General features: G+C 47.1%; 1 protein-coding gene across 1 annotated transcript in view; it reads left to right on the top strand.

The window, feature by feature from the left end:
- Positions 1–26,588, top strand: part of RASSF3 (Ras association domain family member 3) — a 75,374-nt gene that overhangs the window by 38,298 nt on the left and 10,488 nt on the right. The window contains exon 2 of the mRNA XM_059402547.1: positions 26,127–26,234. Coding sequence (XP_059258530.1) covers positions 26,127–26,234 — 108 coding nt within the window. The remainder of the gene's footprint in view (positions 1–26,126; positions 26,235–26,588) is intronic.

Genomic DNA, 26,588 nt, shown 5'->3' with positions numbered 1-26,588 from the left:
AAGGCAGAGGCTTTAACCCACTGAGCCACCCAGGCGCCCCGAGCCCTCCATGTTTTGATCTCCCCTCAAGTTTTGATCTCAGGTTTCTGAGTTCAAGCCCGATGTTGGGCTTCACACTGGGCATAGAGCCTACTTTAAAAAAAAAAAAAAAAAAAAAAAAAAAGGAGGTGCCTGGGTGGCTCAGTCAGTTAAGCATCTGCCTTAGCTCAGGTCATGATCCCAGGATCCTGGGATTGAGCCCCACATCAGGCTCTGTGCTCAGTGGGGAGCCTGTGCTGCTCCCTTCTGCCTGCTGCTCTGCCTGCTTATCTTCTCTCTCTCTCTCTCTCTCTTTGTCAGATAAATAAATAAAATCTTTAAAAAAATAAAAATAAAATCACTTGAGAAGTAAAGTGGGTAGGACAGAGGTCTGGCTTCCTATCAGACTGCACACCGGTTTCAATGGCCTAGTTTCTGCTACCGTCCTGAGTATGTGTGAGGAGCAAACCAGATGCTCAGGTCACCACCTGCTGTACCTTCCTTCTGATCCTTCCACCTGTCACTCATGGAGCATCATCTCCTGTGTCCCAGAAATTGAACTCTGCACTGGAGAAAGATGAAAGTGTGCCCCGAGGTGTTGATAATCCTGAGGGACGTTGGGAGAGATGGATTTGCTTCTAAAGAAGTGTCACATTGCATAGTGGCCATCTGTGGTAGTAAGTGTGGGTGGCACTATTTAGGTAGTGTTGGGGATGACAGTGAAATGTCTGGAAACCTCATTTAAAATAGTAAAATCAATACGTGGCTGAAATTTGATACTCACAGATGCACTCTTTAAAAAGGCCTTATCTATAGAGGAAGAGTCGTTTATACCCTGAAAATTCTTCACGGAAATAAAGAAATCCTCATGGTGCCAGAGGAGCTAGGAACTTTGTGTGAGGAGCCACCAGGATGAGGGTGAGGCCGACTATCCGGTGGCCCCTGTTTCCTGAGGCAGCAGAAGGCAAACTCACAGCTAGCGAGTTCCTTCAGGAACTGACGGTCTGGTCAGTGGAGGATACCAGAACACAAACAGGAGAGAAAACGTGTCTACAGAGTGTCCTGTAACAAAACACCATGAACGACATGGCCTATCAACCACAGGAATTTATTTCTCACAGTTCTAGAGTCTTGGAAGTCCAAGACCAGGGGCCCAAGACCAGGGTCTGGTGGGGGCCTGATTCCTGGTTCACAGCAGCCTTTTGTTGTGTCCTGATGTGGTATGAGGTTGTGAAGGAGCTCTTTGGGGTTCTTTTTCCTTTATCCTTTTTTTTTTTTTTTTTTAAGATTTTATTTATTTATTTGACAGACACAGCAGGAGAGGGAATACAAGCAGGGGGAGTGGGAGCCCACTGAGGGGCTCTGACCTGAGCCTGAGCTTAAGGGTTGAGCAACCCAGGCACCCCTGGAGTTCCTTTTATGAGGGTTGTAATCCTTCAGGACCGGATCACCTCCCACAGGCCTGCAAGCCAAATACCATCTCCCTGGGGATGAGCACTTCAACATACAAATTTTGGGAAGATGGAAACATTCCATAAGTAGCACATTTTTTAAAAAATTTTTAAAGATTTTATTTATTTATTGGACAGACAGAGATCACAAGTAGGCAAAGAGTCAGGCAGAGAGAGAGGAGGAAGCAGGCTTCCTGCTGAGCAGAGAGCCCGATGTGGGATTCGATCCCAGGATCCTGGGATCATGACCTGAGCCGAAGGCAGAGGCTTTAACCCACTGAGCCACCCAGGCGCCCCAGTAGCACAATTTTTATATTAAAAAATTTTTTTTTTTAAATACAGCCATGTATAAGTGATTGAAAATCAGTAAGAACCAGTTATGGAAGGGAAGCATGAAAGTCCGGTGGGTCAGTGACCATGAGCTTGGACAGTCTAGTTTCAGAACTCATTTTAGACGTTGTTAGTGTTTTTAGGGAGCGCTCATTCTCGGAGGCCGTTTTCATCTGTTAGATAGATTCTCTACTGGGGAGGAGGAGGAGGTGAGGGAGGGTGGGGGAGAGGTGAGGTGAGGCAAGGATGTGATATTTTTGGAACAGTTTGAAATACAAAGTAATTTCCTGATAAGATTAGTTCCTCCTAAGTTAAAACCCAACTGTGGTCGGTCTCTTAGTAATGAAATAGTCAGAGTGGACAAGTTTAGAAAAACTGGGTCTCTAGCTCTTACGCTTGAATCCCACTTAAAGTTCACTTTAGGATAAGAGAGGGATCAGTTTTTGTGGAGTACTTTATTTTGATTTATTTTTGAATTTTATAGTAAATCACAGTCTGTTTCCCTGTCACTTTTCTGCATGGGGGGAAGCACACTGTTGCACCTATTTGAAATACAGCAAAAAAAAAAAAAAAAAAAAAAAAAAATTTTTTTAAATATAGCAAATTTTGAAAGAAAATATAGAAAAATGCTAAAGATAAGAGTTATTAACAATGGGGGAACCTGGGTGGCTCAGTTGTTAAGTGTCTGCCTTGGGCTAAGTTCATGATCCCAGGGTGCTGGGATCAAGCCCCACATTGGGCTCCCTACTTGGTGGGAAGCCTGCTTCTCCCTCCCACTCTCCCTGCTCCTGTTCCTCTCTTGCTGTCGCTCTGTCAAATAAATAAAATCCTTAAAAAATATATTTATTAACAGTGTTTCTGGAAACAAATCCTGTTCCCTACCCCTGAAAAGGGACACTAGAAAATAATTACACCAAAAGTGATATTTCTTCTTGCTAATTCCATAATCATTCACCAGTTACATTAAGAAGCTGTTGTAACAGGTATTTATTTATTTTTAAGGTTTTTTATTTATCTCTTGACGGAGAGACGGTGAGAGAGGGAACACAAGCAGGGGGAGTGGGAGAGGGAGAAACAGGCTCCCTGCTCAGCGGGAGGCTACACAGCCCCAGCCAAAGGCAGAGGCAGATGATTAATTGACTGAGCCACCCAGGCGCCCCTGTAATAGGCATTTAAAAGGAAATCATGAAAACGATCGTATGAATACTGAGACGTTTATGTTGGCCTAAGAGAACTATTGTCTAAACCTGGCTAGGTGCTATAAGGGAGGAATCCAACTTTGTATTTCATAAGTAAGGTTACCACTAGGTCATTAATCTGCGATTTCTTGACCTTTAAGGAGTAGGTCACAAATCTTATTTTAAATAGGTGGTGATACTGTCATTTGTTTTATCTTTTAAATGCAGGGAAATTTCTTTTTAAGATAAATTTTCCCCCAGTGACTAAGATAATACATACTCAGTGCACAATACTTGGAAGTTAGAAAAAACGGGAGAAGTTTCTGGAAAATCTCCTCCTTTCAGGCAGTCTGTTTTTAGGATAGTTTTTGGTTGTGGTTTGAGAAAGCTTTGTCCCTGCTGGTTTGCTTTTATCTAGATGGGCCATCCTTTCTGTTTTGTGTGACACATTTGTGGACGACTTGTCAGAGACCCCAGTGTCCTTTTCCTGCCTCCTGTCTCTGGTCTCTGGCATGTGGAGGATTTGGGAGGTAGTCACCTAGCCTCACCCCATCAACTTCCTGTCTCGTTTTCATGGGCGCACTAGCAGCTTTACTTTGCATTTGTTAAACATTAAAGCCAGTAAGGGCACGTGGCTGGCTCAGTTGCTAGAGCGTGGTTCTCTTGTTCTTAGGGTTGTGAGTTTGAGCCCCATTTGGGTGTAGAGATTACTTAAAAACCTTAGAAAAACAAAAATTAAAGTCAGCAGAACATACTGCAACAACCTTATACTTGGAAACGTCTGGGTTTGTTTCTAAGTCGGGGGCTTGGCAATTGGAAGGCTTTCTCTACAGGGGAAGAGCCCCCTGTGGGAGGCACTAGGTTCAGATTCTGGCCCCACTATTCTGGAATTGTAGCCATGACAGACAAGTTCAGCTTGGTTTCTCATGTGCAAGGGAAATAAGGTTTTTGGGTAAAGTTACATGATTTACTAGATGTATGGCCAGCTTTCAGAAAGTGCTCTCTCCATTGATGTTATGCCCAGCAAAACCTGTTTGTTTCTTTCATTCAGAAATCTTTATTGAGCACCACCTGGAGGCCAGGCTTTACTCTAGGTACCAGACACCAAAACAGGGAGGAAAAAAAAAACCCCTGTCCACAGGGAGCTCAGATTTTTGTGGGGAAGGCAGTAATAAACTAGATAAATGCCTACTTTATGTGATTATATTAAGTGGTGGTAGGTCCTAAGGAGAAAATCGTAAAGAAGCATGGAAGGTGTGTGTGTGTGTTGCAGGAGAGGAAATAACGGAGTTATTTAACCTGTAATGTAGCTGCATATTGTTTCCACGTGTAATGGGTTTTTATGTTCTCATTGGAGGCCAAAACTTGCCCTTTTGTGTAAGTGGAACTTCTTTGCTGTCCCTGGCATGTTTCTGGGAGGAGGTGGGTTCTCATCTTGCCTGGCTGGGAATGCCGGCTCCGGTAACAAAGGGTTGGAGTGCTGTGCATCTCTGGGTATATCGTGGAAAGTGCTTACAGTAGTGTCAGGAATTCAGTAAATTTTAGCCCTAGTATGCTAATGCTGTTTAGCTCTTCTGTCTCTTTGTTACAAAACTCAGAAGTTTTAAATAGAAACCAGAGGGGCGGCTTTCCTGGAAAAATTGCCCAGTGTTAGGAAGCGGTAATAACGTGTCAGATTTGGAGCACAGACATAATGTGGACCCTCCTTCCCCCGGTTTCCCACACCAGTCACTTCTTTCTTCAGATCTCATTATCTCTTTTCCCCCTCTTGAACCCCTGCGGCCATCCGAAGGAACAGATTTTTTAAGGCAGGAACCATGGTTGATGTATGAACAAAGACCATCTTGTGTTGCTATCTGTTGAATCAGGCAGAAGGAAGAAACACATTCTCATAGCCTCGTCAGGTTTCTAAGAATGAATGTATTTGGATAAAGAGAAGGGGATAAGAAATCAGTAAAGGTGTGGTGCATGCTCAGTGAAGGAAAAACAGAAACAGCACTTTTCCTAAGCTTGAGTCCTATCTTACTGACTGGCTAAATACGAGATTTAGAAAATAACAGAAATCCATCCAGGGATGTGAGCTTATTCTGTGTGATCTCTACCTTCAGTTTCTCCTTATTTCTCAACAGCGCCTTTTTAGTTTAAGCAATATGGATTCTGTTCCCGATATGAAAAATTTATACTTAAAAAACTTTATTTAGGGCTACTGTTAATATTTCAGATCTTTATACATTATGTCTGCCCCAGTTTAATAGTGGTCATGAAGTCAGTGGTTTTTTTTTGTTTTGTTTTTAAGATTTAAGAGAAAGAGAGGGAGCGTGAGAGGGAAGGGCAGAGGAAGAGGGAGAAAGGATCTCAAGCAGACTCCCTGCTGAGTGGGGAGCCCCACCTGGGGCAGTTCTGAGATCAGGACCTGAGCTGAAACCAAGAGTTAGAGTCTTAACTGACTGTGCCACTAAGTCAGTTTCAATAGTTAAAAAAAAAAAAAAAAGGTGTAGGGGTGCCTGGGTGGCTCAGTGGGTTAAAGCCTCTGCCTTCAGCTCAGGTCATGATCTCGGAGTCCTGGGATTGAGCCCCACATCAGGCTCTGTGCTTAGCAGGGAGCCTGCTTACCACCTCCCTCTCTGCCTGCCTCTCTGCCTACTTGTGATCTCTCTGTCAAATAAATAAATAAAGTCATTGAAAATATTAGGACTACCCCTCCTCTGCTTTAAAAAGAAAAAAAAAGGCTTAGAATTAAAAGATACTGGGTTCTTTGTTGGTTATTGTATTTCGTGAGCTATATTATCCTCTCAATTTAAGAAAGCAGTGACATATAGTGGGCAGTTTAGCGTGGCTCTGGGTTAAGATGTCAGCCTCTTTCTCAACCGTTGTATAAAATTTGAGACTGATCGTAGTCTGTTTTCCCACATATGAAGTAATTATTGTCTCAAAAGGTGGTTGTGAGGGGCGCCTGGGTGGCTCAGTGGATTAAGCCGCTGCCTTAGGCTCAGGTCATGATCTCGGGGTCCCACATCAGGCTCTGCTCAGCAGGGAGCCTGCTTCCCTCTATCTCCCTCTCTGCCTGCCTCTCTGTCTGCTTGTGATCTCTGTCAAATAAATAAATAAATAAAATCTTTAAAAAAAAAAAAAAGGTGGTTGTGATGATAAAATGGATACATATATGTCTAACACAGGGTAGATGTTAGAATGAAATCCGATGGATTTGACTTGTCTCAGGAATAGTAATTTTTTTTAAAGGTTTTATTTATTTGACAGAGATCAGAAGTAGAGTAGTGGTGATGATGACCGTAGGCAGTCTCACACTGTGAAGTGGTTTGTGGTGTACTACGGTTACTCTGAACAGGGACCCTCTGAGGGTAGGTTTTTCTATGATAATTTTTTTTGCTGACAAAAAGCAGATTAAGAGATTTAGAAAGTCCTGAAAGATGTTAAGAGATCACTTTTTGTTGGTCAAGAGGACATGTGTTTTAAAAAGTCATGGGAGGAGGTGCCTGGGTGGCTCAGTGGGTTAAATCCTCTGCCTTCAGCTCAGGTCATAATCCCAGGGTCCTAAGATGGAGCCCTGCATTGGCTCTCTGCTCAGCAGGGAGTCTGCTTACTCCTCTCTCTCTGCCTGCCTCTCTGCCTACTTGTGATCTCTGTCAAGTAAGTAAATAAAATCTTTAAAAAAAAAAAAAGTCATGGGAGGTTGCTGATAACAGTTGGCAGTAAGAACTTTCTTAAGGAAGCAGTCCAGTGTTTGATGGGACGGCCACCAGGCCTGAGCTCTGCCTGGGACTATGACCCCCTAACCATGCCTCATGCCTACGGCGTCCAGCTCTTTGAAGGCCCGTTGGATGGCATCCCAAAGGTTGGGTGTAGTTGCATAGCCTTTCTGACAGTTCCCAGGAAGTGTCGGCTTTTGCTTTCTTCTCGGTCGATCTATCCAGCCGAGAAATAACTGGCTTAATACTGCTGGTTGTGACTTCTGACTGGTTTCCACAGGTGGAGAGATCAGCCTGAAATCTGTTTTGCAGGGAAGAAGTAGGCTGGAACAGTACAGCAGACAGTTTGGGCCCCAGGCAGATGGTCATGATGTATAGCGTGTTCTCCTTCAGGGGACCTGATGTTGGGGTTCTCTGGGCAGCTGGGAACTTGTGGACCAGGATTTGGCCGTCCTGCAACATAGCAATTTAGAACTTTCAGTACACCTGATACCCTAGTTACTTGGAAACGGAAATTCTAAGTTCTAGAATGCAACATTTTTTTCTCATGTTTGGACTTCTTTCATCTTTCAGTGCTGACCTTTTAGTGAGTACAGAGAGAAGTTGATTTAACAGGGTTTTTAATTTAAGACGGGAGACCTAACACACCCATATGAGCACCTTGATTGGATCAAGAAGAGCTATAAAAGGCATTTTCTGGAACAGATGGGGAGCTCTTAATTTGGAATGGATATTGAGACGGCCTTACTGATTTTCTTAGGTGTGATAATTTAAAAGTGTTTTGATTATGTGGGAGAAAGAATGTCCTTATTTAGAGATTCATGCTTAAGGATGTAAAGAGTAGCGTGTCCTCATGTCAGCAGTTTAGAAATGGTTCTGCAAAAATAAATGAAGCCCACCCCCTATAGAGGGGTGGCATTAAGTGCCTTGAGGACCGAGGGCCTGACCCATGGCCGCACACAAAGTATTTGCTGAGTGGGAAGCCATTCCCAGGAAACCAGTCTGCGCTGTTCCTGCCTGCTGTTTCCCCTTCACTGAGGTCCTCAAGGGTGTGTCTCTGGGAAGATTCCAAGCACCTTGCACAGGGCTGGGCACGTGGTACTCTGTTGAAGGAATGGGGAAGAATGTGACTAGCACAACCATTTGAAACTCTTAGCAGCGACCATTTCAGAGTGAGCTGTTGTGTTTTCCTTGCAGACTTACTGACTGGCAGGAATCCAGGAATGAGGGGCAGCCTGTCTGGTTTCTCATGAGTATTTTCAGGAAATCAGGCTGAGTTCCTAACAGATCTGAAAAAGGAGTGGCAGGGCATTGGGTGGTCCAGACCAGATCTCCAAGACTAATGTGTTTTGCAGAAAATAAGCAGGTGCCACTGTGCATAGGAAAGCTGGGCTTTCTGGAACTTCCCACCCTAACTGTCGGAATTTGGTTTACTCTCAGGCTGGGCTGGTAGTCAGGTTTTAAGAGGCTGGTGGGTAGGTTTGGCGTTGCTCTCAGGTTATGAAGTGTTGTTTAAGCCATTCTTGGGTGGTATAGGAAGGAGGGAAAGTTTATCATTTTGTGCACATTGATTGCCCGTTGCCCATGTGTTTTATGTTCAGTGTTTTCTCAAGCAGTACAGTGAGAACTATAGTCAACTTTCTTCCCTAAGTGCTAAGCAAATACAGAGTTCAGGCAGAGAGTGAAAATAGTGACAGAATGCTGATTATTTATTTTCTGTTTAGGGTGAGAGAAAAGAGGCACAAAGGAAAGAAACCATTTACTTCATATATACATTTGAAATTTTGTGTCCCCCCACCCCGCCGCCCTTCTACTGAGACATTCAGAATGGTTAACTGAAACCGCCTTCTAAAAATACCCTTTAGCAGCACAAAGTATTTTCTCTTTGTCTAAAATTAGCTGATTTGAGCTCAGTCGTCTGGTTTCCTAGATCCTTCCATTAGGTGCTTTGGCTGCTTCTCTTTAGTTTTATGAGCTCTGGGTAACGTGTTTGATGGGGAAGCATACTAGGAAGGACTCCATCTTTGACAGAAGAATTTACAAATATCTGAGGCTAGTTCCAGGTTAAGTCTCATCTCTTCCAGGAAGCCTTCCCAAGCTGTTTCTGTCCTGGGCTCTCCTTTTCTTTCTTTTTAAAAAGATTTTATTTATTTGAGAGAGAGCGCCATGAGCCCGTGCTTGCACAGGCCTTGGGGGGTGGAGAGTGGGGGGGTGAAAGGCAGAGGGAGAATGAGCAGAGCCCTGATGTGGGGCTCAGTATCAGGACTCTGAGATCATGACCTGAGCCGAAGGCAAACGCTCAACTGACTGAGTCACCCAGGCACCCCTGTGCTCTTTTCCGTCACCTGTCTTCCTTGATAACACCGCTCTCCCTGTCCCAGCCCTGCCTGTCCTGAAGGGCCTGACCTGTGCTCTGCTCCCTGTTCTATCCAGTGCCTCACACGACCGTTTGCTGAATGTTTAAGCACTTAACAAATATTTGTCAAATGTCAGAGCTGGTCCTGTCAGAGCTGGTCCGTTTACTGAGCAGGAAGAGAGGGAGATACTATTTGGCGGTGGTGTTCACAGACGCCTATCTCTTCATGGGAAAATTAAGGAAGTGGGAGCTGAAGAGAAAGCAGGAGAGATATTAGCTGAGTTGGGAGTGACTGGGAAATGTTGACCAGGTCAGAGTGCGGTGGTAGAGAGCGGCCAGGCTGATGAGAACTCCTCCATTCCTACCTTCCCTCTGCCTGAGCCCTAGATGGCACTGGGCACTTCGAGGTTTGTTTGTTTGTAGAATACTGCGCGCTTTTGGAAAATGTGGTTTACCTGCCTCAGGCGGGAAACAACATTGGTTTTGTGGAAGTTAGGTATACTTAATTAGTTTGCATTTGTCAATTCCTGAAAATGTTTTTCAGTAATCTGGAGCGTGTGTTTCTCTTCCAAATCCCTTGAAAGAAGGGGGTCCTAACTTCTCTTTTAGACTCATAGACTTTCCGTCTTAGAAGTGTTCCCATTTTACAGCTGTTGGGATGTTCAAGAAGGACCACCTGTCATCCCGTTTCCCTGCCTGAGTTCTGGATCAGTTCGTTGAGAAGGAAGACCAGAGTAAGGAAGAGGGAGACGGGTGTTACCTTTATTGCTGACAGTAGACAAAACTGATCATGGAGAATGTGGCCTGCTGCATGGACAGGTGGTCTCCCCGAGGCTGAGCTCCAGTGCTGGGCTGGGGATAGTCCCGCTACAGGCTCAGAGCAGAGTGTGGACCCGCACGTGATGACTCTGGTGCATACTCATTTTTCCTTCCAGACCCACTGATCCTGTGCTCCTTCCTTGTCCAGGAGGTAGGCTCATGGGTGGAGAGCGGAGGCCTTTTTTTCTATTAAGAGGTAAGAAAATGATACCTGTAGAGGTGATGTCCTTTCCTAAAGTCACAGAGCTAGCTGGCAACAGACTTTTCTCCTGGGCTCTAGAGACCGTTGGTACGCATAGAAAGGGCATGGTTTTGGAGCTGGCCAGGCCCCCCTTCACATGCTTCCTCTGTCACCTTTGCATTCGTTTATGCATCTGCACTGTGGGATTAGTCTTCCTCTCTCAGGGACTTTTGGGGGAGGTTTTCAGTCGATTTAACCTATGTTTAATAACCTGGGCTCATGCTCCATTGCCTCCTCATGAGCAGTGCAGAGCTTACCCCAGCTTGTCTGTAATATTTACCAGCCCGTATGTTCCTTCTTTTTAATCCTGGCTTAGAGCCTCAGGAAACTTGGTGATTGGGAGGTGTTTCTCAGCAGATTGGGACTTGGAAATTGAGTATTTTAATTTTGATATTTTGGGAGGGAAACTGTTGTTCCTCACGAAGTAACGTGCTGTATTGAAAGAATTTTACATGTCCTACACTCTGTAGACAGGATTTGCGTTACACCTGGGATTGATTTTGTAGCCAAGAGTTGAGCACTGTGGCCTGCTTAACCTTGGGGAACAGATGCCGTTCTATTCCAAATATTCTTACTTCTTTTCTAGGACATTCTTTAAGTGGCTGTTTAAAGATTTTGTTTAGGGGCACCTGGGTGGCTCAGTGGGTTAAGCCTCTGCCTTCCGATCAGGTCATGATCTCAGGGGCCTGGGATTGAGTCCCACATCGCATCCGGCTCTCTGCTCAGCGGGGAGTCTGCTTCTCCCTCTCTGCCTGCCTCTCTGCCTACTTGTCATTTCTCTCTGTCAAATAAATAAAATCCTTTAAAAAAGATTTTGTTATACAATTTAGAGGACTTTGAAAAAGTTCCCGAGGTGGAGAGTGATTGGGGCCTAGGGGAAATGGTGAAAATGGGAAACAGACACATATTTGTGCAAGGGACCTGGGCCAGAAAGTGTAAAATGGGATGGAGCCCAGTCTCCACGTTTCTTGCAATGTCCTGGGTGAAATCTCCCCAGGCCCTCCAGGTCATTCTGCAGCTCTGAGCGGGTGCACATCCTGTGTTCAGTGCTTTGTGCGAACCTCCTCTTAGCGGCTGCTGCTTGCTTCCTGTCCAGATCCTCAGGCTAGCGAGACTCAGCTGTCCGGCTGGGTCTGCACCCCTCGGATACGCACACGTTTGCCTCAGACCCTAATGCTCAGACTTTCCTGAAACAACGTCTATTTCTCTTCTTTCCATTTCAATTCTGACTTTTGCTTTTTCATGTGTTCCCAGCCCTCACAGGCAGCCAGAGGCACATTCCCCCCGCCCCCCCCCCCCCCCCCCCCCCCCCCCCCCCCCCCCCCCCCCCCCCCCCCCCCCCCCCCGCCGCCAGTCTGGACTGACCTGGCCTCCTGGCCGTGGGGAGCTGTGAGGGGGGTTGCTGAGTCCCAGCACTGAGGAAAGGTGGGGCCGGAGGGCACTTCCTCCTGGCCTTGGACTTCCTGCGGAGCCTGTAGGGAAACAGAGCTGGAGGGTGTGCAAACCCTCAGGGTTATACCAGCAACACAAACACTCCTGCTCAACAAAGACAGTTTAAAATGCTGTAAACACCCCCCACGCCCCCTGTCCCCCCGCCCCCCGTTACTGGCAGCTCAATTTCCAGGGCAGTTTTTGGGGAGGGTAGATTTTTAATTTAGAAATTGGTTGCTGTGAGAGGGTGACAGTAAAAACTGTCTTTCCTTTTTTGACAGTCTTTGGCAATAGCAGTTTTTGTTTTTGTTTTTACATGGTTAGAGAGGCTTTTTTATTTCCCAGACCACAAGGGCCTATTTTTACCTGGGACTCTCTGGTTGGTTCTCCCTAGGGGCTTCCTGCCTCGGTCTCTGTGAGGGTCTCTGTGAGGGCAACGGGCTGTCGGCTTTGGGGACAGTAGGAGCTGTAGTTGTCTCTCTGGAGGTGGCTTGTGCTCTGCCTGGGGTGTGGGCAGCATATCAAAGTGTGGCCCTTTATGCTGACAAAGTGCTGGATTGCTTTGTGTTTACTTTTTTTAAGGCTATTTTAAATTTTTTCATATGTGAAAGTCTTTTCTTTCCCTGCCTACCATTCATAACAGACTTCCGGAGTTGTTTTTGGAAGTTTTGTGCGGAAAGGAAAACCATCTCCAATCTCACCAGTCTGGCATAAGCACTGGTAACATTTTGGAATATTTTTCTTTCTAGTCTTTAGGCACGTTAAAAGATAAACTCCAACTGAGTAAAGTTTGTAAGATCTTACTGGCTTTAGTCAGTGATTCATGAATTGGGCAGCATCTTATCTGGCAAATAGTAAGGAACTCTGAAGAATTGTACAAAATGAAAGATTTTCAGGGAGCAGGGCCCACACAGGATGGATGGGACAATGACGGAGAAATTTAAAAAAAGCAAAGAGCAGATGGTGGTAAGGTCACCTTCCTCAGGCACAGCAGGGAGCCATCAGGCTGATGACCTCACTAGTGCTGATCAGGTGATTTCCAGATTGACTTGTTTGAGGTTCCACTCCTGGGGGAGGCTGAAACTCTTAAGTTAGGTCTTAAATCTTAGTCTGGAGACTTGGGTTTAGCACAGGTGACTCCATTTTGGGCTTGCTGTCCAACTAGGCACATAATTTATCTTATTGGAGATGCAATTTCTCCTCTAATTTTTTTTTCCTTTTCCCATGAAAAACTCTCTGTAGCGTTCATGTTAACAGCCCCTGTAGGGTTCCTTTGAGATTTGAAAATATTGTTGAGCTATTTCCTTAATGCTGGGAATACAGTTTCTGATTTTTAAACGAATTATCTGTGGTCCTGTATAGATTATTAATTCTCTCTCTGTTTCCAGTGCGGGGGCTTGAACTCATGACCCTGAAATCAAGACTGAGGGCTGAGGTCAAGAGTTGGATGCTTAATGGGCTGAGCCACCCAGGTGCTCCCAGATTACGAATTCTCTGATAAACTGTTAGTTGTATTAGTGCCTCATCCTCCAAAATTTAGGTTGAATACAGCGTTTGAAAACAGGGAAGCCTCCAGAAGCCAGGGGTGCATAGATCTGTTGTCCTCTTGCTTTCACTGTCTCAGTCCATGGTTGGTTTTCCTCCTCCTGCTTTTTTGGCTTAATGGGCTTTGAATTGGATGGATCCGGTATGAACCATGCTTAGCTTCTGTGCTGATGAACTGCATATCCTTTTATTTGCAAAATAGGGATAGTAGTGGTACCCAACTACAGCGCTGTTAGAAGAATTCAGAATCAGGTTGTGAAGGCAGTGGCATAGTGTCTGGACTTTGGTGATAAGATTCATTAAGGGCAGCTGCTGTCACCTTCCTCCCTTCCTCAGTGCCTCCCAGAGATTTGGGTTGGCGAATTCTGCTTTCTGCTTTCTGGTGTTGGAAGCGTGGCCAGAAAGGAAAGGGAAGCGGAATGGGGGAGGTATATTGAGAAGACCTTTATTTTTCCCTTCCTAAGTGCAGGGAAAGTTCAACTGTTTGTTCCTGGGATTGTCAGAACCCTCAAGGCGGTTGGTCTGGGCTGGGATTGGCCTGGGTGAGGGTGGGCGGGACCCCGGTGCACTCTACTTTTCTTGCAGGGGCTTCTCTCTCCCTGGTCTCTTCTTCCGGCCTTTGGGTCAGTTTGGGTGTCCCGTAACTCACCCAAGTCACTGGCTGGGACCAGCCTTGCATCTCTCCCTGACACGCTTCCTAGGACTTTTGTGTTTCTCCCCCCATCGATGACTAAGCAGGAGGGCTAAGCAGGAGGGCGGGAGAGGATTTTTGTAGAGAAAAGTTATCTTTATGTTTATGCTTATGTGAAGCCCTTCAAGGTCACAATGCACCTGATATCTGTTTGAATTGCTCTGACGTCTTTCACTTCAGAGTACTTCACCTCCTTGGTAGGTAGATGGAAGGTGAATCCTCAGATAAAACCAGCATCTGGGGCTGCATTTGTTTAAAAAAGAAAGGGGGGGGGCAGGGGTGCTGCTGAGGTGAAGCTAGATGTGGAAGTGTCTACTGAGAGTGGAGGGCAGCAGTGGGGAGTCTTTCTTTGTCCTTCATCATGGGTTGCCTGTGGTGTGGAAGAATGAGGCCTTCTGCACATGGTCCTTCAGTCAGGCCTTTTTTTTTTTTTTTTTAAAAGATTTTATTTTTATTAGACAGAGATCACAAGTAGGCAGAGAGGCTGCTGAGCAGAGAGCCCGATGCGGGACTCGATCCCAGGACCCTGGGATCATGACCTGAGCCAAAGGCTTTAACTCACTGAGCCATCCAGGCACCCCCAGTCAGGCCTTTCTAAGGGCTATGAACAGACTTACTCAAAAGAGCAGCCTTGAGTGGAGTGTAGGGGAGGATACTTCAGGAAAGAGGGTTGAGTGAATGAATGGAAACAAGAGTGATAGGAAAGAGTTTTAACCCTGTGGTGCGCTTTGGAATTTCAAGTTTGTCTAGTTAATATCTTTCTTGGTCTGGACATCTGGCCTGAAAGGACTGATGATTCTTTCCCTTCTCTCATAGTGCCACCTCTGTATGTCAGATGGTATGAGAGTGAACGTGACATGTGTTTGGACTAGTGCATTAGTAAGGCTGCAATGAGTAAGTTAAGAATTGAGGATTTAGAAATCCAGGCCTTAAGAAGTTAAATGTGACTTCCTGGACATTGCCTTCAGCAAATTGCTGTCATCCACACATTTTAACTCTGTGTTGCCTGAAAACATAGAACTTAAATTGCTTTCACATCTTTTTTTTTTTTTCATGTGGTGTTAACTTTGACTCTGTGTTATAATTGGCAAGGAAGAACACCAAGTATCTTTTAGATAAGTTTGTTTCTGATAATTTTTCATGGCGTGCTGGCCCATAGACATTTCTAATTTTCTTGAGATACTTCGTTTTTCTGGTCAAATTAGGTAATGACTCCTACTTGCAAGGCCTCTTCCCTTGATTTTCAGATTCCTGCTCTTGGTGGAGCTGGCGAAGCCCAGAGCCTGCTCAGCTTCCCAGATGGGCTCCACCTGCCTCCTCCTGGTTGTTGCTGCATTCCCTCATGCTTCCTGTCTGGCTCATCTCCAAATGAGCCTGCTCATTTCCTTTCTCTGGAACCTCCCTCCCGTTACAGGCAAGGTTCAAAGGTTCCATAACCAATCCAAGGATGGGGAGGCCCCAGACCTGACCTGCAAACTATGACCTTTGTAAGAGCCTCTGGCACCCGTGTGCTAACCTGAACAAGGACTGTGGCTCAGGAGCTCCGGTTTTAATGGCTCTTAGCTGAAGGCAGTGGCTGGCTGCTGGAGGACCCTCAGAGTCTTCAGCAGTGAGCTGTTTTAATCAAGAATTTAGGGTGGGCACTGTGTCACTACTTACCACTGTGTGGTGTCTTTCTCACTTCCATCCAGGCTTCTCCGTGATAGCTTCTTTTTTTCCCAGTTAATTTTCCCAATTCTCTGTGGACTCCCATTGTGGGCACTTGATTAGGGCAGTGGTGTAGATAGAATATCAGTATACCGGGGTGCCTGGCTGGCTCAATCGGAAGAGCATGTGGCTCTTGATGGGAGGGGTCATGACTTTGAACCCCACGTTAGGTGTGTAGAGATTACTTAAATAAACTTAAAAAGAATATTAGACAACTCACTGCTGAAGAGGACAGGGACCATAGCCCAATGCCCTCTTAATAACCAGAGCTGTCCTTAAGGACTGGTCTTCCTCTGCAAACTCAAGAACCCACTACCTCTCCCATTCTGACCGAAACCTCAGAGCGGTGGGCTGTGGCCACATTCTTTTTCCAATTATGAAAGCTGATTAGCCGGATTTGGGTGTGCTTGTCTCTGAGGCCTCTAATAATCTTTCCTTTCTTTGTTACCCAGCTCACCTAGAATTTGAGAAAGTTAAACCAGTTGTGAAAATGTATCCCCTTTCAGAAATGAACAGCATCTTAATTGATTCCCTTTGAAAACATGTTGAACAGGGATTTGTGAGTCTGAGCGTAATCTGGTATGCCTTGAGGTTGGGCTCTCCAGCGGGGGCACTCTGAGGAGACTGGTCCCCCTCCAAGTTTGTTTTCTGGCTCCAAACAAATGAGTGGCTGTTGGACGATTGGCACGCGACCCGGCTTTGAAAGCACAGCCATATAGGGTATTGTGGACTGGTAACCAGGGGCTTTAAAAAGTGAGGTCATGGAAGGCCCAGATGAAACGCTCTTCATGTGGATCACAACTGCAATTAATCTTATTAACACCCTGGGCCCGTGCCTGCTCTCACTGCCCCGCGTGTGTGAGGGTAGTTAAGGGGCAAGCTTTGAAGGCCTCGCTCCTTTGATGATGCAGATGGAGAACAGAAGCGTATAAAACTTTGTTTCTGCTGTTACAGAGGCCTTTTGTGTGCCCTTGCAGATGCATTTAGTTTTGAGAAGCAAACCAAAAAACCCCACACAGATTGATAAGCGGTAGGAAAGCGGGGATGGATTGCAAATGCAATCTTGTAGATGTGGGCTCTGAGACCAGAGAGAATCAATCCGTTGAAAAGGAATGTGCGACGGCCGCCTTCCAGCATCGAGCTGGTCCCAGCACCGTGTTCCCGAGAGGACGGTTTAAAATGCTGTCAGGTTATTGGGAGGCAGGAGTGAACACAGGAAGCAGCCAACGGAAGAGGTGCTGCGGCTGCTGGATCTGCAAGGACCGGGTGGCCCGGGGCTGCTGAGACACGGAAGTGAGGGCTCTTGTGGGGAGGACTGCTTTCTGGGTGGGGTGGGCTCGAGGGGGGGGGGGCACCCGGGGGGGGGCAGGGTGGTGCATGCACATGAGCTCTTTGGGGGGAGAGTTAAGGGTGGCTGAGAGGCAGGGGTGAGGCTGGGAGAATATACAGGCAGTAGACGGCTCCCATGGACCTTTCCCAAGTGTATGTGAAAGAGGCCTAGTGCAGGGCTCCATCCTTATAAGGTTACAGCCTGGTTCTATTTTTGAAGTCTATTAAAAAAAAGTCATCCTAAAACACCCACCTAGACTCCCTTCTGCTTTTTCTTTGTTGTTTAACAAGTAGCCTGGAGACAAAGAGGTGGTTTAAAATTGTCAGGTTCGACAGATGTGGTGTGGGTCTGCTAATATCCCTGAATGAATACAGGATCCACTTACTAAGTGAATAATTAATAAAAGAAATATCTGTTCTTATGTAATTTACCCATCTGCTCCTAATTAATAATTTCACACTTACAACAATATTACAGGTCTGTTTTCTTAGTTTCCTGCTGTGTGTTTCAACCTGCGTGTCTTCTCAGATCCTAAAGTGCTTTGGGACTCCCCAAGGAGGGTGGGAGAGGGAGAGGAGGTGAGCATCCTTTCTGTCCGCAGAGCATCCTGGAGGAGCAGCGTTCCCTGGGGCGCTGTGGACTTGCTGGCGCTTTGCCCTCCCCCTTGGCTGGCTGCTTCTCCTACCCTGACATCACACTTATGCCTCTCTCCCTACAAGGAGGGGTAGAGGGCTATGACAGTCTTTCCTTTTTCTTTGGTGTTGGAAACGTGAACAGCAAACATCTTATACAGCAGCATAGGAGCGCCCAAGCTGAAGGTGGGCCACACGAGTCCCTGAACCCCCACCGGGAGGGAAGTAGTGCCCCAGCTCTGTCTGAGTCCCACTGTTTGTAAACATCTTCCCATTGGGTGGGGGGAAAGCCCTGGACTGGCCAGGATGAGTCAGCATGCCATGGCCAGCCCCCAAGATAAGCGTGAGTCTCTAGACGTGGCACCCAGCCGACCGTCAGCGCTGGTGCCGTGAGAACACGGCAGCAAGCAGCACCCTGGACTTTTAAGGTCAGGACCAGCGGCACGAGGCACCCCAGAAACAAGTGCCTTCAGGAATGGAAATCCGTTTGACTTCAGCATGTTACTTTACGTTGCTCTTGTGCAGCTTTCCCCAGCTTGTTGTTCATTCACCCTTGCGCACCCTACGAAATCGGTCTAGGTTCCCGTTGTCCGGTTGAGCCCCATGAGCCACACAAAGCCATTTACATTTAAAATATTTATTTATTTATTTATTTATTTTACAGACAGAGATCCCAAGTAGGTAGACAGGCAGAGAGAGAGGGGGGAAAGCAGGCTCCCCACTGAGCAGAGAGCCCTATGTGGGGATTGATCCCAGGACCCTGGGATCGTGACCTGAGCCGAAGGCAGGGGCTTTAACCCACTGAGCCACCCAGGTGCCCCTTAAACTATTTATAATTAAATAAAAACAAAAATTCAGTTTTGCTTTTAAGTGCTCCCATGCCCACATGGGGCTGGTGACTCTTCTCCGTACAGCACTGTCTGGAACGCTTCCCTCATGGTAGAAAATGCTGTTGGATGGCGCTGGTGCAGATCAGCAGGCTGGTCCTAATTTGAGAACTTTCTGGGCTCCCTCAGCATCTCTACCTACTTTTGGATCTCTGGGGTGAGAACACCTTACTTACAGGGACAGACTTGAGTGCAGAGTCCCAGCCTGAAAGACTTAGTTGTGTGTGAGAGCCCTTCCTGCATTCATCATGGGGTTTCCACTGTGTACACTTACAAGTGTACACAGCAGAGTTCTTTTCCTGCTAAAATGTAGTTCAGGAGCATCTAACTTGATTCGTGGAGAGTTTCTTTGGAGCCTCCAAACTCCTTGCTCCCTAGCTGCTGGAGAGGACTTTTACATGCAAACCTGCTTTGCTCTGCTGATAGGTCTTTCCCTGATGGTCGGGGAAAGCTCTCTCAGAGATTTTTCTGTTCTGGTGAGGTCCTCAACACTTCATATGCTATCTTTGTTGGAACAGAGCCTGGAAGGAGGACATTTAAAGAGGTCATTATCAAGGCTCGTTACCACTGGAGCTGGCCCTGCCTGCACTCTGTTTGCAGCAGGGGCTCCAGGCTCCGAGACAGGGCAATACCTGATGTTTTGTTCTGTACCCAGGACAGGCTCGTGTCCTCTGGGTCACTCCGTGGGCCTCCCCGTCTTGTTGGTGACACTGTTAGGGGACTGCCTGTTTCCACAACTGCACAATGTGATTCAAAGTTGTAATTCATGAGTTCGGAATCTCGCCTCACTTCAAGGAAGCATCTCTTGGCCCGGTAAATTTACCCCTTCCACCGATAGATACAGGCTGGCTCCCACCCCTGGCCAGGAGTCGGAGCGGCTCCATGTGGGGGCGGTGGGCCCATGGCAGAGAGCTAATGACTCCGTTTACTGAGTGACCGTCATCAGATGCTGTGCCTCCGTTGTCCCCCACTCAGAATCTGTGCCAGTTGTGTGGTTTTTAAAAAAATGACCACTTTTTTTTTTCTTAAGATTTTAAAAATCTATTTGTCAAGAGCGTGAGTACAGGCAAGCAGAGGCAGAGGGAGAAGCAGGTTCCCTGCTGAGCAAGGAGCCCTAATATATGCTACTCCTATCCCAGGACCCTGGGATCATGACCTGAGCTGAAGGCAGCCGCTTAGCCAACTGAGCCACCCAGACGTCCCCAAATTGTGTTTTTAAAAGGGTCTGTACTTTCATTTTTTAAAGAAAACACACAAGGGAGTGGGCCAGGAGTTGGACAGGCTTGACTAGGCTATCCTCCACGAGAGGGTGGAGAGGACTGTCCCAGCTTGAAGCGCTTGGCACCAAGCCAGGCGCCGGCAGGTACTGCATAAAATTGTTGAATGACGAGTTGTATTACATTTTCGTAGCAGCTCTTTAAAGTACATACTGGTTTGCACATTTTACAGAGATGAGAAAACAGATCCGGGAGGTTAAGTAGCTTGCCTTTGGTCACACAGCTAGGACGTGGCAGAGCTGGGATTCAGACCTAGCGAGCCTTGAGTGTACCTGCAGCGGCGGCCACCTGGTCCCTGGGCTGTGAAGGGGGAGCCCCCCTCTCACTCGCACCTGGGAGACAGTCTTCCTGGGTGCTTTTGTAAGGACCTATTTAGAAACTGTCCCTTCTCCCCTTCCCCCAGGCGATTTACGGGTAACAAAGCCCAGATACAAAGGTGGGTCAGGCCAGGTGGAGACCTCCGTCAGTGGGGGGATGCATACTGTCTCCCTGGTTACCAAGGAGTATGGGCCCCGCCCTTTGGGAGCCCCCAATCAAGGCGTAATAGGCTGGTTCAAATGTCTACTAGGGTAAATTGTAACTCGGTCACCTAGCATCACTGTGGAGTTTCCTGTGTGTGTTACAATCTCATTGGCCACCTGTGCGTGGCCAGGTCCGAACGCATGGCCTTTGCCCTTAAAAGCTAGCCTGTAAAACAGAGAAGGGTCGCCCTCTCTTGTAAGAGGTGTGGCCCCGAACGTTTGGTTAGGTTCTTGATGCTTGGCGTGAAATAAAGCTTTGCTTGACCTTCGCTTTGTATCAGTCTCACTCCTTTAATCACGGACCCATTATTGGGGCATAACTTTATCTTGTTGTTGTTTAATTTAAAATGTGATTATTTTTAACTTAAAATGTTAAGTTGAGATAAAATTTTCTGTTAATAGATAGGTTAGCAAGAAGGGCAAAGAAGTTCTCCGTCCCTTGGCCCAGAGAAAGGCTCCCCCGCCCCGGGCTTGCTGATGAAAACACTAGAGGAGAGGCTAGTGGTTCATCATTTTCACAGAACAGATTCTGGAAGGTTGGAAGACTGAATGAAAAGTGGCTTATAAAAGAGAGGACCTGTGACTGCCCCCGCAGACACACCTGGGCGTGGCCTGGCAGCCTTTGAGCCCAGGAACAATAAGGACACGTTCAGACACAGGCGCCTGGTGCCTTTCCGGTCCTCGCCAGCGCAGGTCAAGGTTAATGTCTTTACTGTTTCCTCTCTCCTGTGCTTGCCACGCAGGTTTTGAAAACCCCTCCTTATGTTCACCTGTTGCACTCTTTTACCTACTCTGTCCTTTGTGGGTGGCATGTTTTTTTCTCTTTCTTTCTTGCAAGGCCGTCTTCCCAAAGGCATTGCATTCAGAGGAGGGGCAGGAGGATCCTTCCCTATGGGAGAGGAAAGGCGGGGTGGGGGTTCTCTTGTAAAGGGGTAAAAATTTGGAAGCTTTCCAGTTCTAGAGACTTCTCCAGTTATGACGCTAAGAGAAACCACTCCGGGCGGAGCTTGTGACTTCTCTGCCTTTCTCCCAGCTTCCGGACTCCTCCCCTCAGACGCTGCGTAGTTGTCATTTCAGAGGCCTTTACCCCTCCCCACCTTGCTCACTCCTCCCTAGCCTGTGCCGGAAGGTAAATCCCGCCGTGGTGGAGGTGTGGCACCCTCTGTCCCCATGCTTGCGTGAGAGCCTGGCACACAGCAGAAGCTCAAATACTTGCTCAGAGAGCAGCCCTTGGTCCGTGGTCATGAGGTGTGCAAGTGCTAGGTCAGTCGACTTCACATAAGAGAGGAGATCTTAAAAGTTCTCCTCCTCCAAAAAAATTATAATTATGTGAGGTTGATGAAGTTCTAGAACCTAGGTGAGGTTTGGTGGACTGAGGTCCGGAGCTGATGACCAAGAAAGAATTCTTGAGACATCTTTGATGCAAAATGGTGGTTTATTAAAAGCACGGGGAGGACCCGTGGGCAGGAAGAGCTGCTGCCCAGGGCTGTAAGGGATGGCAGGTTATGTACCCTGCGGTTGGGGGAAGGTGAGGAAAAGGGAGGTTTCAACGGAGTTTTCATATACTAAAGAGGGCCTACAAGGATACTGGAGGCCTTGAGGCTGGATCAGTGTTGTCTTTAGGCCAGCCATTAACATCAAGATAATTGGGAGATTCTTGGTGGGATATCACAATCCTGCTATCAATTGTCTTTGTTAGTGAGATTTAGGACATTTGTAAGCAGGGGGAGACTCCAGTTTTTCAGGATTGTGATCTCTGCAAGTTAACTATTTATGCGGGTCAGGGGTGCCTGAGGAATGCCACACACATTACCAAGGGGAGCTTTGTCTTCCGCCAGCCTCCTGCTCCATCATCAAGGTGATTGATGAGCTCTTTTAACTTGTGGGTGCTGTATATATGTGTGTCAGATCCCTTTGCAGTGCACCTAAAACAAAGTGTTGTTTGTCATTTGTATCTCAATATTAAAAAATCAGGGTCCCAGCCTTCTAGGTATTAGCTCCTTCTGTGGGATCTATGTTCCAGTTGATCCTTTAATAACAGGGTGTTCCGCCTTGAAAGGATCTTGGAGGTCCTTGGGGCCCCCTCCTTTCTGAACTGCTCCTATGGTTTCCTTGGGTTTTAATCTCTGAGAAGGAAGGATGGTTGTCACACAAGTATGTCTCAGTTATGCCTGTGTAAGTGATCCAGGGGGGGCTTTCTCTTTCCAGACCAGCTAGCTCCTTTGACTTCCTCAAGCTTCTGGGAATGCTGACGTGAGGAGGCCTAGGGGTGATTGGTGCTTAGCTAAGCATCTGCAGTGAAGAACTCCCTGGGGGCTTCCGGCTGGCTCAGTCTGTAGAGAGTTGGAGCCCTGGGCTGGGTGCAGAAATTGCTTAAAAATAAATTTTTTTTTTAAAAAAGATTTTATTTATTTGACAGAGATCACAAGTAGGCAGAGAGGCAGGCAGAGAGAGAGAGAGAGAGAGAGAGGAGGAAGCAGGCTCCCTGCTAAGCAGAGAGCCCAATGCGGGGCTCGATCCCAGGACTCTGGGATCATGACCTGAGCCGAAGGTAGAGGCTTTAACCCACTGAGCCACCCAGGTGCCCAAAAATAAATTCTTAAAGAAAGAAAGAAAAAAAAAGGGAACTCACTAAATTGACTTGACCCTGCCTCTTTGCTCTTAATCATTCTTTGTCTCTTCTCCTTTTCGTTCTTCGGCTTCTCCTGTGTCTTAACTTAGGCACTAAGCCCCTGTGGTGGGCATATGCTGCAGTATTGGTTCGTTAGCTATTTTGTTCATTTTTAAAAAGTAACTGGTTTATTTTAGAGAGAGAGTAGGGTGCGAGGGAGGAGCAGAGGGAGAGAGTATCACAGGCAGGCTCCATGCTAAGTGACATGGGGCTTGAGCTCACAACCCTGAGATCCTGACCTGAGACCCTGAGACCCTGACCTGAGCTGTAATCAGGAGTCGGATGCTTAACTGATTCAGCCACCCAGGCGCCCCTCTTTACTTTGGGGGTACTTCCACCACCAAGATTTTATTTGTTTATTTTGACAGAGAAGGAACACAAGCAGGGGGAGTGGGAGAGGAAGAAGCAGGCTTCTGGCTGAGCAGGGAGTCCGATCCGGGGCTCGATGCCAAGACCCTGGGATCATGACCTGAGCTAAAGGCAGACGCCTAATGACTGAGCCACCCAGGCGCCTCCACCTCCCATGGTGGGGGGGGGGTACTTAAAAACTTTTTTTTTTTTAAAAAAAAGACACTTATTTGACAAAGAGACCGTGACAGAGGGACTTCAAGCAGGGGGAGTGGGAGAGGGAGAGGCAGGTTTCCTGCCAAGCAGGGAGCCTAATGTGGGACTCGACCCCAGGACCTTGGGATCGTGACCTGAGCCAGAGGCAGCAGCTTAACCAACTGAGCCACCCAGGTGCCCCTGGGTACATTTTTAATGGTGGGCCTTTGATTGCCTTGATTCCTAAGTGGAACCATCTTGCTCCATAGGTCATACTGTTAAGAGCAGCAGCAGATCTTTGCAAAATTGCCATGTTAGGCCAGGAAGCACTTTTGAGATGAAGATGATTCACACTGCTGGTCTCTTTTATTTGCTCGGAAGTAGACGTGGGCCATTGAGCTGAGGGCACAGGATTAGTGGGCGACAGACTCTGGGTCAGAGCCCTGGGCATGCTGGGTTTGGGCTTCTTTGTCACGGTGTTCTCATGCCCTGCTGGTGCCACATCTCACATTTGTGAAGTGGAGACCTCTTACTGGCCACTTCTTAGTATTTGCTGGGGAGAGCCTTGGGCAATCTACTGAAAAAGGAATGTGGGAACAAAGCCTCATTATCTTTTTCAGCTGTGGCCTGTGACCAGTGAATTGTGGATCGGAAAGAGCCGGGTAGTCAGGTGCAATGTATGTTTTGAATTTCCTTAGAAATAGTCACCGAAGCTTCTGAAAAGTGACTTTAATCTACAGCTTTTTTTTCTTTCCCCTTTCCTAACCAGTGACCCCAAATAAAGGATTGCTTTGGGGTTCTATGTTGGCAGACCGAAGGCTCCCCAAGGGACTTTGACGCCCCCTCCTCCTGGCCAGATAGGGTGCTCTCTCTGTTTCTCCAGCAGTACCGACACCGACCCATCTGACTTCAGGGCGCTGCTAAACTTGGGAAGTTACTGACCTACTTTATAGTCAGCGTACCCCTATGTTCAGGCTCTGAATTAAAAAAAACTTGACACCTGAATGGATCAAGAGCCATTTTATGTTGGTTTTTTGTTTTGTTCTGTTTTGTTTTTGCAGAGTTTATTTATTAGAGAGAGAGAGAGAGCGCGCGCGCGTGCATGCGTGCGAGAACATGTGCACGTGCATGCAGGGGGAGGGGCAGAGGAAGAGGGACACGCAGACTTGCTCTAGGTGAGAAGCTCCATTCACAGCCCCGAGATCATGACTTCAGGTGAAATCAGGAGTTGGACAACTGACTGATGGAGCCACCCAGGCACTCCTGGAGCCCTTTTACGTTCTTTATTAAAGTGTTCCTGCCAGTTCTTTGGTTGCCACTCCCTGTGGCTTCGTAGCACTAGCTCCCCATAAGAAAAGATGGCAACAGAGACCGGCTTGGGTAGCCTCTGGTAAAAAGGTAGACACCTCTTCAGAAGTTTTGTAGTGGAGGATAAATCAGTCCATATTTAGCTGCTCTTCTCTTTTTGACTTGAAGCTAGTTAGGACCCTTCATCCTTTTGAGTTGCTACTCAGGGTTGAATGTGATCATGTAGCCTTTGACTCAGGCAGGGACAGTGGGAACCTGTTTGTGTTAGTGGAAACAACACAGAGGACCCGATTAAAATTGAGTTTGGTCTGTTAACTAGTTGGGTCATCCCCAGATGAGTGTGTCACACAACTCCCACCCCAAGAGGTCTCAGGAACTAGAGTTACTGAGGGTTGATAGGCTTTGGGGGAGGGAGTCTCGCCACCACGGAACAGCTGAGTTTCTGCTGGCAGGTGAATTTGCTCAGAACTTGATCTCCTTTGGAAACTGGAATAATGTCTACTTGGTTAGGTTGTTGGGAGAGTGAAATGCAACACGAGGCAGGCGTCTTGGATAGTTGACTTCACGGGGTCCCCGTACACTGAGGTTTGGGCGCCTGTGACTGCATTTTAAAAAAAAAGATTTTATTTATTTGACAGAGATCACAAGTAGGTGGGGAAGCCTACGGGGCTTGATTGCAGGACCCTGGGATCACGACCTGAGCCAAAGGCAGAGGCTTTAACCCACTGAGCCACCCAGGCACCCCCCTGTGACTGCATATTATAGAAGGACGATACATACTATCCTGCGATGGTTGAGCTCTTTAGACAGCAAACCATTGGGGAATCCTTCAGTGGTAAGAGGGTTCAGCTATGTCGTCGCAACCACAGTGTGGAAGGTCAGAGCTGGGGTGAGACTGTAGGGGTTGGGAGTGGTGAGAGTGATAGGGGAGATCTGGCTACTTGTATCTTGACATGAGGATTTGTTCAGAAGGTACGTTGCCCTCTGGTAGTTGTGTCTGATTGGGTCATTGGTGAGTGCCAGCTAACATCACTACCTTTTTGCTTATAAATATGGTGAAGCTATAAAGACCATAAGGTTCATAGAACATGTTAAAGGGAAGCTTTTGGTGTGTGTCTGTGGATACTGTTTAAAATGGAAATGACCAGTCTTGCACGTACTCTTAGAGAATGGTGTTTGTGCAGAAGGGAAATTTAAAAAGGACAACTGTACAAAATAGTATTAAGTGTTCCTTTTAGCTGCTGATAGATTAGTTTTATTCCATATAGCCCTCAGGAAGACTTGGTCTGAAGGAATGAAAGCCATGTTTGGTGGATGACCCGGGAATTTGACAGTGAGAGGGCGTGTGTATGCCTCCGTGCCAGTGTGTATGTTTCAAGGTGAAGTGCTCCAGAGTTCTTGTGTGGAATGCGAAAAGAATCCTGGCTTATCTGCATTTTTCTTTGTGCTTGTTCATGTGTAACATGGTTTGTTTTCCTTCTAGGATGTGGAGAAAGAGAAGGAAACCCACAATTACCTCAGCAAAGAGGAAATCAAAGAGAAAGTTCATAAATACAACCTGGCTGTCACAGACAAGTTGAAGATGACCTTGGTAAGCACCTACACCTGGCAAAAGACAGATACAAACTGTAGGTCTTCCCATCCATGTGTCTTAAAGTCTCTTAGTAGCACTTGCAGCCATTAAATGGTAAGAAACACCAGACGATGAAGTGGAGTACTTCTGCAGCTTTCAGATGAAAGTTCTATTTTGAAGTAGCTTTATCGCACCCATCAGTTAATACTTGAAAGTTTCGTGACCTGGGGCGCCTGGGTGGCTCAGTGGGTTAAGCCTCTGCCTTCGGCTTAGGTCGAGATTCCAGGTTCCTGGGATGGAGTCCTGCATCAGGCTCTCTGCTCAGCAGGGGGTCTGCCCCCCCCCCCCCCCCCCCCCCCCCCCCCCCCCCCC

The sequence above is a fragment of the Mustela nigripes genome, chromosome 6 (genome assembly GCF_022355385.1).
Source record: "Mustela nigripes isolate SB6536 chromosome 6, MUSNIG.SB6536, whole genome shotgun sequence".
In the NCBI taxonomy this organism is placed as follows: domain Eukaryota; kingdom Metazoa; phylum Chordata; class Mammalia; order Carnivora; family Mustelidae; genus Mustela; species Mustela nigripes.
Note: the sequence above shows the minus strand (reverse complement) of the source record. Positions and strands in the feature narration are given on the sequence as shown.